The sequence below is a fragment of the Mya arenaria genome, chromosome 12 (assembly GCF_026914265.1).
Source record: "Mya arenaria isolate MELC-2E11 chromosome 12, ASM2691426v1".
NCBI lineage: Eukaryota > Metazoa > Mollusca > Bivalvia > Myida > Myidae > Mya > Mya arenaria.
The window spans coordinates 63995525-64011810 of NC_069133.1; the positions used below are offsets into that span (position 1 = coordinate 63995525).

At 34.1% G+C, this 16286-nt stretch overlaps 1 protein-coding gene across 4 annotated transcripts in view; it reads left to right on the forward strand.

The window, feature by feature from the left end:
* LOC128211460 (uncharacterized) overlaps positions 1-14255 on the forward strand; it is a 52719-nt gene extending 38464 nt beyond the window's left edge. For 2 of the 4 annotated variants that reach the window (XM_052916273.1, XM_052916274.1), the window contains exons 58-81: positions 154-420; positions 632-738; positions 1323-1479; positions 1774-1905; positions 2035-2112; positions 2600-2776; positions 3139-3264; positions 3469-3597; positions 4195-4326; positions 4443-4559; positions 4868-5131; positions 5381-5487; positions 6125-6281; positions 6503-6622; positions 6810-7088; positions 7207-7236; positions 8125-8237; positions 8457-8518; positions 8704-8846; positions 9273-9392; positions 9797-9923; positions 11014-11081; positions 11371-11435; positions 13026-14255. In XM_052916273.1, the coding sequence (XP_052772233.1) occupies positions 154-420; positions 632-738; positions 1323-1479; positions 1774-1905; positions 2035-2112; positions 2600-2776; positions 3139-3264; positions 3469-3597; positions 4195-4326; positions 4443-4559; positions 4868-5131; positions 5381-5487; positions 6125-6281; positions 6503-6622; positions 6810-7088; positions 7207-7236; positions 8125-8237; positions 8457-8518; positions 8704-8846; positions 9273-9392; positions 9797-9923; positions 11014-11081; positions 11371-11435; positions 13026-13109 (3161 nt within the window). In that variant the 3' untranslated portion in view covers positions 13110-14255. The remainder of the gene's footprint in view (positions 1-153; positions 421-631; positions 739-1322; positions 1480-1773; positions 1906-2034; positions 2113-2599; positions 2777-3138; positions 3265-3468; positions 3598-4194; positions 4327-4442; positions 4560-4867; positions 5132-5380; positions 5488-6124; positions 6282-6502; positions 6623-6809; positions 7089-7206; positions 7237-8124; positions 8238-8456; positions 8519-8703; positions 8847-9272; positions 9393-9796; positions 9924-11013; positions 11082-11370; positions 11436-13025) is intronic. The other 2 variants (XM_052916275.1, XM_052916277.1) reach the window with 2 other exon arrangements.
* Positions 14256-16286: the final 2031 nt, after the last annotated feature.

The following is a 16286-nucleotide window of genomic DNA, read 5'->3' on the forward strand; positions in this document are numbered from 1 at the left end:
TTAATAGCATATGTTATTTTTGAAATGCAATACATGATACAAAATACGTTTATTCGTTATATAATGTTCAAAACTTAATCAAATCAATCGCGAAAATTTTGAAAACCCATGCGTTCATTTTTGTTTGTTTCTAAGTTGAACGTTTTCTTAAAGAATGTCAGCAGGGTCATTATGGAAATGATTGTGTCGACACTTGTGCGTGCAATGCGTTCAGGACCGAATCTTGCAATCACGTGACGGGAACATGTGCGTGCGATGAAGGCTGGACAGGTGAAATATGTGACGAAGATGTTGATGAATGCGGGGATCAAAGCTTAAACATCTGCACGATCAACTCTAATTGTAGTAATACGTTTGGCGGTTATCTTTGTAACTGCAACAGAGGCTACAAAACACAACCGAACACCAATGATTGTAGCGGTAAGGTAAACTTAAGTGCAATGTTTGAAGGGTTATCAATGTAGTTTCATCATGTAAATGAAATATAATGTCAAATAGCTGCTTTCGAATCACAATACAAACGTATTTATGACATTTATTCATTTCCTCTATATGAACACACGCTGTAGTTGATATGTATCAGACTTTATTATTCAATGTCCACTTTAAAGTGCTTTACATTATGTGATAGAATGTGTTGACTTTACCTTTGGGTGGAGTTGCAACGAAACCTGCGCATGCCAGCAAGAACATTCCTCAACATGTGACAACGTCAATGGAAGCTGTTCCTGTTTACAGGTCAGTAGCTATGCAATAAATAAACCCACAGAATGGTCACGCAAGGTAGCATAATTAATCATCAAGATTACCTTTCGAAGCACATTGATCATGGCAAACTAAACACTAAAAAAGAGACGCAAAACGTCACGGGATTACATATAAAACATGGATATCAATACATGTCAATATTTTAAGAACATACAGGGAGCTAAAACCAGCTTGTGGGAGCTCAATCTAATACTTGTTCCTACGTTTATAATAAAAGTCTTAAGATAACATAGGCGAAATACAAAACTTTCCAAGCAAAACCCATAAAAGACACAGAGCAGTTAAACAATATGTCAATTACTTTAAACATATATTAAAGTATAAAGGTACCGCCTTTAAACATCATTGAAATCGCTAAGGTTACCCACTGTTAGCGCGTAATTTCACAATAATACAACCTGCTATTTTCTATTACCTTCCTCAATTTATATGATAATTGTATTGATTATAGTAGGTTAAAGCCCAACTTTACCTTGCCCACATTTTCTTATTTTTTATGACAAAGTGTAAGATATAAACATTAGTTACGTTATTTTTTAAATTATATATCTTAGGGTTGGAAAGGAGAGGTATGCTCCGAAGATGTGGACGAATGTTCGGAAACGCCTACAGTTTGCTCTGTGAAAGACAACAGTCATTGCGAAAACGTGGACGGGTCGTACTTATGTTCTTGCGACGCTGGTTACAATGCAAACGATGGCATGTGTGAAGGTATATTGTTTGCATATTCTATATCTGAATAAAAAATAACAAGTTGTATACTTTGTGAATAAACATCAAACACTTTAAGACATCGCTCAATCAGATGACAGTTTTGCATATATCATAACTTTTACGAGAACTTTAATCAACCGAGTGTACCTTTTCATACGTTTGATGTACTTATGTCTTCATTCCGGAATATACTGATAAAGATAAATTACTGTCCCCAAACGTCTTTCCGCTTGTTATATATTACTAAGATGCAAAAATGATACATATTTATGTCTGTTTTTGGTATTAAAGACGTCAAGGAGTGTTTAACTGAGGAGTTGAACGACTGTGATGAGCGAGCAGAGTGTGTAGAAACTGACGGGAATTACACTTGCCTTTGTCCAGTCGGAATGTACCTGCAAGATGATGGACGTTCTTGTATAGGTAGATCACCTAGTTCACTCAGTTTCCTTTTATCCGTCACGGTATGTTCTATTAATTAAGTTTATGACATAATTTGTTTTGATATTATTTAAAAAACAAATACATATTTGAATGTTTACTATGATTTAGATTGCGATGAAAACTTTTACGGACTGAACTGTTCCAAACTATGCGAATGTGTACATGGATCGTGCAACAAAACATCAGGTAAATAGAATCTACTCCTTCTCATAGTTTGTCTCGAATAACGTTTTTGATATAATGAATGTGCGTAGTGAAAATAAATGCGTATGGATATTTGATAACTCGTGGTTGTCATGGATATGCTCGCAGTGATTCAGGTTATGTTACTAGTCAAATCGGTCTTTAAATAGTTCGGAGGAAAGTGGAGCATTATTTCTTGAAATATGCGTGAAAACTTTTTATGGTGACATTTGAAGCGGTAAATAGTTAATTAGCATTCTAAATATCGCCACAAGACAAGGTTTCTATGATGCTACAGACGACTGTCTTCAACAAGGGAGGTAATTACAATGTGGCGACGATTAAAAAGGAGTTCCATACGGGCATTTTACGGGCATTTTTTTCCGAAAAATAAGAAAAAAATGCAAGTAGATAATGAAGTTTTTTTTATCAACAAAAGTAGTTCCTGATTCATTGTTTCTCTTGTTGAACGATATTTGCTGTTGTTCAGGGTGCCACTGTGATTCCGGATGGACGGGGATCCAATGCGCCATAGATAAAGATGAATGTAAAACAGGTGATTTAGTCTGTGAAGATCCAAACACCGTTTGCAAAAACACGATTGGTAGTGCGAACTGTGTATGTCAAGATGGGTACGAGAGGAACAAGACGACAGAACATTGCGACGGTTTGTGGGGCTTTGTTTTTGTTTGTAGATTTATTGACAATCTAAATTATTAATTTATAATATATAGTCATTTTATTTCAAGCTAAATATTAATTTTGTTCATATCATATTTGAAATTTAAAACCCTGGTACGAATTGTTTTACTATTTTGAGAGCATTTATCAATCTGATATCGGCAGTCCCTTCCTTCGTCTAAATTGTTCATATTAATGGGTCGGATTCATTAACAGTATTCAATCGACTAGTTAAAACAACATGGACATGTTTGTTATCATTTGTCATTGATCAGACACTATTAGTTCCCAAGTTGAATTATGTCTGTCATTTTCTTTTAAACTTTATATGATCTACTTTTTTTGCAGACATTGATGAGTGTAAAGAAGGGGATTTGAACAACTGCACACAGACATGCACAAATACTGCTGGTGGATACAGTTGTGGTTGTGATGAGGGCTATAGTTACAGCAGAGAAAATAACACATGCAACGGTAATCTATCTTAGTTAACAAGATTATATATACATTTAGCTATCAAAAAAGGTCGGTCTCGGTCACTGAAGGACATGATCAGTTTTAATACAACTGTATAATGTACATCATATCGTTTCCATACTGTTCCAATTCTTGTGAATTTAGGTTCAAACAGTTTAGTTATAAATTTTTTTATTAAATTTGTAATTGGCTTTTAAACAGACGATGACGAGTGTCATGCCGATATCCTGAACGATTGCGACCAAACCTGTCACAATACCGAAGGAGGGTATATGTGTGAATGTGAACATGGGTTCTTTCTAGATGTTGCAGACAACAAAACATGTTTACGTATGTATTTACTTTTATCGATACATTTCTGTTTTAACTGATCAAGTTATACTCTGCAACATGGGTCCTTAAAAGTACAAACGCATCAATAATCTCTTAATAATCACAACGAAATTTCAAATGCAACGTTTATGATTAAACATATTTTATTATAAAGCGTTTCGGCCTATTTGTGGTATATAATCTCCAGTATAGTTTGATTTGTTTATTCAACTTGCATTCACCTAAACAATAAATCAATGCTATTGACTTTATTTTATAACATAACGTTCCTGTTTCTAACTTTTGTTTTAGGGCATGTAGAGGGGAAGATTATACTGTCTATCCATAACTCATACAATTAATTGTAATGTTTTATCTGCTTGAATATTTATGATTTGCAATGCATATTAAATGAACTCCTTAGATCATGGGACTTATTAACCTAAATCAAACAATTAAAACGTACATACACATCGTAATATTAAATCGATAAATAAATTATATAAAAGGGGAACCAGCCATATGGATTCCGATATTTTGTAATCGATTGTCGGCAACCAATGCAATCGGCAAGTAACCGATCAGGGTTTTATTCTAGTTATCACATAATTACAGCTGTGACCATTTGCACAGAGGAAGAAGTGTCAGCATGCCCCGACCATTCGGTTTGCTATAGAAATAGAACTGAGTTGGACTGCCAATGCAATAAAGGATATTTTAAAGATATTTCAAATGGACAATGCAAAGGTAAATAGCTGTTATTCAGTGTCTTTGCAATAACAAAGAAAAACAAATTTGATATTTAAAAAATAATATGATGGAAATCTTCTGATACATAATCTCACATTTACGATTTGTTCTAGATAAAAATGAATGCAGCAATTCCTCTCCATGTGCTCAGCAATGCAACAACACCGCCGGCAGCTTCTTCTGCAGCTGTGCCATTGGTTTCAAACTGATTCAAGACACTGAATGCGAAGGTAGGTTTTTGATACATACGAATTTGTATTGTTGTATAACAAACCTGCTTGTCTAATAAACCATTATTTTGTGTTTACATTACAGTAGGGTGCGTTGTGTGAATAACATGTCTGTACAACCTTAACGCATTTCCTTTAAACAGTATCTTGATTTATAAATGTATGTCAAACATAAAATGTCTGTACAACTTGAACGCATTTTGTTTAAACAAAACATTCTTGATTTGTAAAAATATGTAATTATAATAGAGACCGATGTTTAAGTAGACGTCGAAAATATGTTGGTAGATGTCATTTCATTTCTTTAGAATGTAAACCATACACGTTCGGTCAACAATGCGAATCGTCGTGTTACTGTAATAAGGCACATGCACAATCATGTGATGCCGTAAATGGTACGTGCGCATGCGCAGTCGGTTGGACAGGCGACAATTGCACTGAAAATGTGAAAGAGTGTGAGGATCAGTCTTCTATTGCTTGTCCTGAACACTCGCATTGTGTCGACACTCCCGGGAGTTACTCCTGTCTATGCAACACAGGGTACATAGTAAACCAAGACGGTTTATGCGACGGTAAGTGTTAATTAACCAGTGCCAGTTCAAAGACTACCAAGTCAATTAAACGTAATATTTTATCCATTTTGATTTAGCCGTTTTCAATTTTATGTAGCAATATTACTATTATATACAAACTTGGTTTTTGACGCGATTCATAATAGGCTTATTTTATTTATCTAGAATAAAATCGTATTTGGTTATACAGGAAAGGATTAAATTAAGTTGATATAATTAATATTTTGTTTTCTGCATTAAAATCTACAGTGTGTGAACCATTTCGGTATGGCGACTCCTGTGAACGCCAGTGCTCATGTTTCCCTACCGGTGCTGACTCGTGTGATCATGTGCTTGGAAACTGTTCGTGCAAAATTGTAAGATTTGTGTTATGTCATAAAGAAATCGCTGTGAAAACTACTTCCGAAACAACTTCTTTGCTTTCAAACATGTTTTGGTATTCGATTTGGTATTTTGAAATGCATAGAGAAGTTGTTTAAGCTATACCTTATATTTCAAAGCAAAACATAATTGAATTTTATTGTTCATTTTGAAATGATATTGTCAATCTTATTGTCTCGAAACAAAATTGTTCAATTTTGTAAATTATATATAAAAACTGAGTTCGATTGTAAAGGCAGCTGTTACGTGACTAGTCCAAAGTTGAGATCGATTGTGAATGCAGCCATGTTATGAGTGGTCCTTAATTTGAGTTCGATTGTAAAGACAGCGGTAAGCTGACTAGACAAAGGTTTGAGTTCGATAATGCAGGCAGCTGTAAGCTGATTTGGCAAACCTTTGAGATCGAATGAAATTGCAGGTGACTAGTCCACAGTTTGTTTCCGATTGTAAAGGCAAGTATAAGGTGACTAGTCAAAAGTTTGATTCCGATTGTGAAGGCAACGGTTAGCCGACCGGTTTTACAGGTTTGTTCCGATTGTCAAGGCTGTTAGCGGACTGCTCCAAAGTTTGAGTTGGCAAGAGAAACAATTAAATGATGTGTATCTGTTGCAGAACTGGCAGGGTGACCAGTGCAATGACGATGTTGATGAATGTAGCTTAAACGAAAATGTGTGTGCAGAGAAATCCAACTCTTCCTGCAAAAATTCTGTAGGATCGTTTAGTTGCTCTTGTGACTCAGGATATACAGATAAAAATGGAGCCTGTGAAGGTTTGTCATTTTTCTGATATAAAAGATTTCACAAAAAAGTGTCAAAAAAGCGTATTGGTGAATGTTAATGCGATAGTGTTATTTATAGAATTTGGACATACAAACAACTGACATAATAAGTTCAAAATGCATGTGAATAAACACAACTGTGTATGCGACAAGCAATTCCTATGTTGCTATTGTGTATGATAATAGAGGGTTTGCATGAATAATATTTTCAGATGTGAATGAATGTGATGCAAACAGATGCGATCAAGATGCCACATGCCAGAATTCGGATGGTTCCTTTATATGCATTTGTCCAGTAGGCAAACGGTTGAACAATACTAATTCTTGCCAAGGTATTTTATGTTTTGAAAACAAGATAATTACAAACTAAATGAATTGTGTGGCTTGGCTGTCTTGTTTGATTGTTTTTATATTATTCTAAAAACAATACTTGTATGCACCTTATGTATGCAAACACATACAATGTATGGATCATTACTTAGACAACAGTGTTTACTTCTGCATTAACAAAAATTATAGAGTGTAGTAACAACACTTATGGCACTGAGTGTAACGAGAACTGCAACTGCACATTTGGAAACACTCAAAGTGACGAGCAGTCTTGTGACAGAGAGACGGGAACGTGTATTTGTAACTCACACTGGACAGGGAACAGATGCGAAACTGATGTCAATGAATGCACTACTTCTGGTATATGCACGAATGCCAACGCTGGCTGTTTCAATCTCCCTGGAGGATTCCGATGTGATTGTCTTAGAGGCTACAGGATTAATAATGGAACTGGAGAATGTGAAATAGGTAAATCAAGTTAATAAACTACTGAACCCTTTCTAAACGAGTCATGATTATAAATTCGTGAATTCATTTAACTGCCATGAACATGTGTTATGGTAAATTCTTCTTTAACCTCTTTCAGTTGGCGAAAGAACAACAGTACCGACTGCAGGTTAGTAAATATTCCTTTTCCGGTACCTGGCGACTAAATGTCTCGGGACAATTGTTTTATCTGTTTTCAAAACCCTTGATGAATCTAGATATGGTTGGATTCTGCTTAACAGAAGAAAATTAAGCAAGATAAATGCTCTAGATAATAAACATAGTTCAAAACAAATAATCAAGAATTAAAAATATATTCAATGGTTCATAGTGTAAGATAGATATATCCCGACCCGAGAACGGCATATTTTACGGCAACGATGCATTATTTATACGTGTGTGTTTCAAGATCATTGTCGCTCGTCCCCTTGCTTTGTGCCTTTTTTAAAGTTCGTCTTCTGGGCTTGTCCCTTCAGTGTTCATTGCATTATTTGGATACAACCATCTTACATGATGACACATGGTAGATCATTTTCATCCAAATCCGTTTACAGGGAAACAAAAAAAAAATTAGTACCAAGTTTCAGGGGACAAATTAAGAATGTACAGAATACTTAACACCACTTGAATTATTCTTTTGAATAACACCACGTATCTCAACTTAGCATTCATAATATGCCAAAGGGTTATACAACATTCTTTCAAAATGAAAAAAATGACTTTAAGCAAGTTGTCCCCTTCATCCACGTATTTTATCTTGAGTAAAGTTTATCGGATATCAAGGTCCAGAGTGAATAAAATGATGGCTCACTTACTGTATATGATTTAGAGAATTTATTGAGATCATATTATTAAGTAGATATCTTCAATGTATTTAAAACACTGAATTTGTCAGAGGCAAAACTGACTTATGATATTCCTGAACGAATCTTCAATTGCAAGGGGCATTCATTTGGTGGTTCTGCACGGGACTGCCGTAGCTGCTGTGACCCATCGTTATGTTTTATGTATTTCACAGCCGATGAGGTTCGGATTGATCTCACGATAATTCTGGGGGTTGAATTGGACCCAGGAACAGATCTCGGCGTACAAACCGTCTTTAATGAGATAGCAGCAAAAGTCAAATATTCGGTACGTTTCACGACGTTGTGAATAACTGCAATATGTAATTTGCCTACGAGTATATGATAGAACATTGAATTGCTTATCTAGCAAATATAATAAAAGAATCCAGAAGTTTTGATGTTAATTCTTCGGAAAACGTTTCAATGAAAACTTGTCGTTTAACAAACGAACATATTCCTGTTTCTGATTGTGCACATGTTTTATATATATATTCTCCTTTTTCAGATCAGGAAGCTTTTGTCGAAATTCATATCAATAGAATTCACTATTGTAATCAATGACTTAAGGTAAATATATATTTTAAATTATTTTAGCTATATGTGTCTTTCTTAATTGTTTGTTTATCATAAAAATTGGTTTGAGTCGTTTACTTCTCAACAACATTATTCATTATGTTGTTACCGGACTAGTGATATGAGCTTTTATTGCATTTCGAAAAATCGAAAAAACAATCAGCCTTTTGAATTTTTAGCCTTGGAAGCATAAATGTGAACTACTCGATCATATACCCGAAGAGTCCTAAAGTGGCGTTGGTTGTCTCACAGGCCTTAGTAGACATTGCTGTCGGCACAGAGATAGAGTACGATGGGCTGAACGTGTCTGTGTCCGCACCAGGTATGTATTTAAGACCTCCTATACATATAATGACTTGATTTTCTTACGTTGTACGTATAGTATATTTTCAAATACCTATTTAAGGTTTTGCACTGAAAAATTAAAATGTTGATGGATAAAGCTATCTATGTTGTTTTTTCACTTTTCGTATGTTGGTTTTTCCTTTTTTAGTGAAAAAAAAACAATGTCGTAAAATAAAGGGAATCATTGTTTGAATACTAACTACTAGAATGGTGCCAATTATATAAAGTGTTTATCGGTTGCGATTCCGACTAATGCAATATCATTTTTAAAGATGTTGAATTTAAAATAAGATATAACATACAGGGACGAGTCAGACTTGCTTTGCAAAAGAAGACCTTTGATATTTACATCAATGTTTATTTTGTCAATAATCGGGGTTTAATCCGAATATGTTTTTTAAAGAATCATACAGCAATGACAGTTTGTGTGGACTGTATGAAAAAGCACTTGGTGGCTGCGAATCCGGATATGAATGTGTGATAGAAGGGGGAGAACCCATGTGTAAACTGTTGCCTACCTCGGGTATGTATGAGCTGAAGTGGTGTTGCTTTTGGCAATATTGGGACATCATCTAGGGTATTGAAATACTGTTGCTGAAGATTTACGTATATCAAAGTAATTGATTCTGAAATATTAATTCCGTTGATATACTAAGGTCTTAAGAAAGCACCATTGCGTCATGATGGTGAAATATAAAAGGTATTCAACAAATGAAAATAACATAACACCATACAATTAAACTATTTATGGTTATATGTTAACGATTATTTATGCGTCAGATTTTTAATGTTAACATGTTTACTTTATACGGTCAATTCCGGCAGTATATTTTCGCCAAACAGTATAATAATATAATTCGTTGTTTGTGATGGGCTTTAAATCCACCAATGCTTTGAATGATATATTGAACAATGACATATTTTCAGACAACTATTCAGTTGTTGTAGGAGTAACTGTAGGTCTCAGTGTCTTCTGTATTGCCGTTCTGATCATCATCATCTCTGTCGTCGTTTACAACAGGAACCGAAAGGCACGTCATAGCAATCTTCACAGGTAAGAGCGTAAAGCGATGGATTTGACATTCAGATAAAATATTTTGAAGGTTACAAATGTCTCATTTCATCTTAACGATTAGGATAAACATCAGTGTTACCCGTAAGGGGGAACAATGCTCAGCAGTGTGGGCACGGAGAAAATCTATGGTTTCGGCAGATATATAAAAAAATTAAATCGAAAAAAAGGAAATCAGTGGGATCAGAAAAGAGGGACATCAGTATTGACAAAAAGAAACATCAGCGTTATAGACCAGGAGGATCATCATCAGACTGGGCAAGGTACATCTGCAATTTCGTTTAGGAGGAACATCAGCGGTATTGGCAAAAATAACATTAATTGTATAGGAAATGCGGTAGTTTGGCGTTATCTCAAAAAAGGAACGTCAGAAATATAAGCAATGAGGGACATCTTTAAAAATAAGGACAAAGACCTATCGGCGGTATTGGAAAGGACGGGCAGTATTGGCGATGCGAACATCAGCGCAGAGAGGGCATATGCAGCGCCAAGGAGTTATACCTGTAGTATCGATAAGACATGCTGATGTATCGATACGGTATAGCATTGATTGGTGGTTTATGGTTGGAAGAACATCAATGTTCTCGGCAAGGGAAATCAGTGAAATCGGCAATAAGAGACATGAGTGATATAGACATAGAAGGATATACACATGATGGCCGCCAGTGCTGCTGCTGTGACATTAGTGGTATCGGCAAGGAGCATCAGGGATATGGAAATAAACGGGCCACTTTGGAATTGTCCAGGAGGAACTGAGTCGTTTTAAATATTAAAAACAGTAATGAGCATCGGTGGTGTCAGCAATGAGGTACACACGTGGTTTTCTGCACGAACGGAAAGGAGGGCGTCTATGTCATTGGCAAGGAAGAACTTCAATGGAATCGTGGACATATGTGCTATCGGCAAGGACATCGATCAATGTAATTTGCAAAAATGTGCAAAACAAGCTTTATAAATGGTTATGATATTGCTTGACTATGGGTTATTTGAAACAAATATACTGACATGAACTGATAAATTTTTAACAATCTTTTCTTTCTAAATCCAAATTCTGTCTATTAAATTTATGCAGGCGGGCAGAATCGGCACCTTCAGCAGACAAGCAGATGAATGTTTGGCCTCCTTGGAAAGAACAGATAGGTAGGATGACATTCAAATGTTTAACTTTCTACCCAAAATATTTCATTTTACTCAGGTTACTTATACATTTATAGTATTACTGAGTAAATTTAAAAATTACAATCGTCATAATATTATGATTATATATAACCCAACATTTAACACAGTCTTTCCATAATGTTGTACATAATTACCAGTATGAGTAATATAGTTCAATCAATTACCCTTTTTAGTTGTCATTTTAATGTTTGTTAAAATCTAATTAACACAGACTTAAACTGTCATTGCTTCTATTTTCATATCCATGTAGCAGCGACTGATCCCCGTTACAACTCATGGAGAACAAAGGCCCTTAATTTCGGTCAGGAACACCCTGTATGTAACATTTTTATTTGAATTGTCTCAGATAAATTATTACATATATTAAAACTTTGTGTGGTTTGCTTAAAAACTGTCCACTTTCTTTGTTTCATGTTTTTGTTTTATATTGTCCTAAGTGGATGAATGCGCCATGTCACACTGTCTTGCCACTATTTGAGGCGAGGGGCATACGCGAAGTTATGGTTTAGTAAAGCAGTTATCAATATGGCATGTTATTGCCTACTCTCGTACGCTCTCTGGCCAGTTCACATTGATATATCAGCTGCGACAGCGTAGAACACACGGATAGCATACGACTTGTTTAAAACATAAACATACACCATAATAATGGTTTTGTTAACATGATTTTACCGTACACAAACTGAGTTACGCAATCAAGACCATACAAATCCACAGTAACTCAATGCAGATAGTACAAAACCACAGAAACAATATCAAGCTGATCAGAAAAAGGCTCATTTTCTTCAGCGATATGGTACAAACCACCAATCTAGATTAAACAAAGCCACATTTAATCGAGCAGGATCGTACAAAGCTGTAAAACACTCAATATATGCAGTAGAAATCCGCGATAACTCAAGCTTGATAGTTCAAAGCCACAGTTACTCAATCAAGACAGTAAAAATCCACATGTACTAAATCTCTATAGTACAAATCCACAGTTACTCAATCTAGATAGTTTAAAACAACAGTAAAAGTGACCTATCGACAGTAACTTAATCGATATCGCACCGAGCCGTAGTTACTAAATCTAGATGGTATAATTCACAGTAATTAAATCTAGATGGTTCAAATCCATATTAGCTCATTCTAGATAGATGTTAACTTCGATTTATCGAATTTCATGACCATGGGGGTATCCAAAAGCTGTCAGTAATAGAATCGAGATCAATACGGTTATGTGTCTTTCCCCCTAAGTATTCGTTGACATTCACACTTTCGACAGTATACCCATTATATTTAATGTTTACAATTTCTGCAAATAAGTCATAGTATATTTAAAAGAGCATAGATATGAATAATTAGTCGTATATGTAACATAAATTATATTTTATAATCTGAAGAAAAGTTCAAGAGAAGAGCGTCAATTATGAATTATTAGTCGCATATGTAACGCAAATGATTTTTTTTATAATCTGAAGAAAAATTCAAGAAAGCTCGCAGCTTGACCTTGGATATTTCTAAATCCTACGAGTCCCTGTCACAATACATTATAAATGATTACGAATAAACTAATCTTTGGTATATATTGCTTCGCAAAAGGTCCCTTAAGGTGGTACGAGGACATCAATCGATGGTCTGAATAAGAAAATTAGCAGATAATTTAACATTTCCCATGAACAGCCATGCAATGTTTGTGTTAAATACCCCATTTGACGGCTTAAATATCACCCTCACCGACGGTTAGGGATCGCAAAAAAACCCCGATTAAACACTTGCTTGTGTTCCTTTCATTAACAAGCCGTCTAATTTATTTACAATGTTTATAAAATTAATAAGTGTATTGAACTATTGTACATTTCACAAATAACTGCGGTATTTTGCTTGTTTCTTTACCTAAACTCGTTTAAACATACTTTTCAGTACGTATCTCCGTATCATCTGCCGCGAGTTGCATCAAACAGGACCAGGGAGCAACCCCAGACACCGTACTTGGCACAGTACTAAGACGCACTGACAAACACGAACATTTTGAAAACTTTTTTGAAACTTTCTTTCCAATAATGTAGAATTTGAGTGTGTGTGTTTATATATTGATATATAGTCGGAATTAATATTCTTTGCATACAATTCATTTGTTGCTTTCACATGTACTTGTTTTGTTTTTTTGTCCTTTTGTCAAAATATAATTTATGCAACATTTTGTATTAAGAAGATTGTAGATCATTGTTTACACTTTGGATATATATGCTATATACATAATTATATACTTGACTCATGATAGAAACTGTCATTTGTTTAGATCGCACTTTAACATTACTTTAAGATATTTTGTATTCATAAATTTAAACTATATGCCCATTCGGCCGAGTGTAAAATGTACTTTATATTTGTATTGAAAATATCAGGTCGAAATGTACATGAATCACTATTATAAATAACTTACTTACTATTAATCTTAGACAATTATTGTAAACAAACAGAAGTACAACGTGAGTTTGTTCAAGGCAATGTTTTTGTCAACATGAGGTATTTATATACGATGTGTTATTTTCTATATACTTTGATATATGTATAAACGAGAAGTTGGTTATTCAAGTTTTATTTTACTTAAGAAGCAAAGAATAGGAGACGTTTTTGTTCAACAATCAAAAGCATATTATCAGATTTATGAAGAGCGTTATTCGAAAACAGAACATTTTTTTTTCTTAATTTCACATTACCTGTAACGTTTGAAACTATTAATGCAGTTTTTCATCACATTGGCTTTGTGATCGTTTGTTTATGTGTTATATGTCTTTGGCGTTTACCGTGTGCCATTAATAGAGGTTTATGTTTAATCTTTCGACTACTGACCTTGTTTCTGAAGTGTTTCATATATAGATATATAATCAGAAGTTGGTTGTGGGAATAAGAACTATTATGCTGTGTTGTTAAGCTTTATATCGTGTATGTATTTTCCTGATTTTATCGATAATATTTCGAAATAACTTTCAAAATTATATTCTATCCTTAACTAATCACTCCTGTAAAATTGAATCAAATCAGCATGTAATTTCAGTAAATTGCAAGGGAATGTTACTGAACTAATATGATCATTTGTTATGACATTGATGTAAATATCCTGTTTAAATAAAAGTGTTTTATGTTCTGCTCTTTATACAAGTGAATTGATTGGAAGTTTATAAAATAGATAATAGAGTGTAAATTTGAATTATAATAGTAAGTGTACGTGTACACATGGACTTTTATTGTGCGCTACGTCATCCAGGTATGTGTACATTACTGACCGATAGTACAAGCTAAGTGATTTATGAGAGTATCAGCGAGCTTACAAGTACGAGGAAAGTGATCTATGAGAGTATCAACGAGCTTACAAGTACGAGGAAAGTGATATATGAGAGTATCAGCGAGCTAACAGAAACCTTTGGTCCGATCTCATAATAAGTCCACAGTTGTGTTTCTAAGGTGACCCTCTGTCAAATGCCTTCACTCAAAGTTGATTTATAAAAACAGAGTTGCCAGGGGCGGAGCTTGTTACCATTTGAAGTTTATACATCATATTTCCCACATATTCCTTAGGTGACCCTTTTATCATTTTTTATCAAGTTTTTTTCTTTCTTTCTATGTTGTTCTCGTTTTTAGTTTTATATTCATTGTGTGACTTTTTATCATTTTTAAAGTTATTTCTTTCTTTCTATGTTTTTCACGTTTTTAGTTTTATAATCATTATGTATTGGGTTACATTCACCAAAGATATCAACTTTGTGGTGTGCCGCGTCCAGTATGTTCAGGGATGAAATAGAAATCCTCGGGTGGAAAATTACAACCTTACCCGCATATAAATGAAAAAAATAAATAACATGATATATAGATATACCAACGTTTAAAAAATCCAGTTCAACGAACACAACACGTCACGATTGCTGGAATTAATCATGTCGTAGTCCTGACACAAAAAGTTAAACCATGTTTGAGAATGTTTTCTTTGCTTTTGTTTACACATTAACTCGGAAAGATGAAAAGACATTATAACGTAAATCACATAATTATAACGTACGCTTTTATTGCATCACCCGAAATTCTCTTATTGGATATTTGAGATAAAGCGCTCGCGTAAAATCTCAATAAATTAGATTGTATTCTTCAATGAAGCCTTACACTTGTTGGTAATCAATTCTGTTGTCCGTAAAATGCACGAATATATTTGAACTCTCGTTTGACCTCTCCAGAGTTATCTATGCTTGAGTCATTAACATGTTCACATATTCAAGGATAAATGCTACGAATTTTAAGGTAGTTAAATCGTAATGGGCACCATTTTTAACTATTATACATTTGATAACATTTTAATGTTTATCATTTCCTGGATACAAAATCAAAATTACAAATAAAATAAAAATACACTATTTTTTTAATTGAATTACCATACCCACTTTTTAATTTTTTCTTATTAAAACGACACTCCGAGAGACAACAAAAATCCTTCATTTTATGTTTTTCAATATTTTGGCAATAATTTGTTATAAGAGAACAATAAATGTTTTTGCTTTCAGCGGTAATGCGTAAATGGTCACATCATCATTCAATATTATCAAACTGTATTGAAAAAGCTATACGGTACTATAATCTTAACATACTGTTTTAACCGTGTCACATTTGAACAAAGACACTTTAGAGCAAAATCAAAGTTCCTGATATATCGATGATCTATTCTTTATTCATAATTATCTTAAACCTTCTGGAAACATTGTTCCCAAAAGTACTATGTTTTTCCGACTCTCTTTTGTTTTTGAAATTCACAACCAGCTATTTCAGCCAGGCCTGCAAGTAATTCAATTTTCAAAGAAGCTAAAATTTATATAAACAAATGGTTTGAGATACTTTTTAAATGAAAATAAAATATAAACTTCTGTTAAAAATATAAGCTAATGAGACCAAATAAAACAAACAAATAATATTACAAAACATATAAAACAATAGTAAAGATATTTTGTACTTTTGAATGGATTCGAACCTGTACCTTGAAACCCCCCAAAGATCTGTTGTCCTGAGCTTAAGATACGCAAAAGCTCAAAAATTGAATAGATTCAAATAAGGTTTTTTTTAAGAAGAAAGGCAACCCTAAGTGACTTGGAGTTTCCCTTGCTTTATTAGCAATTGAGAGACGATATTGCGCTGAAT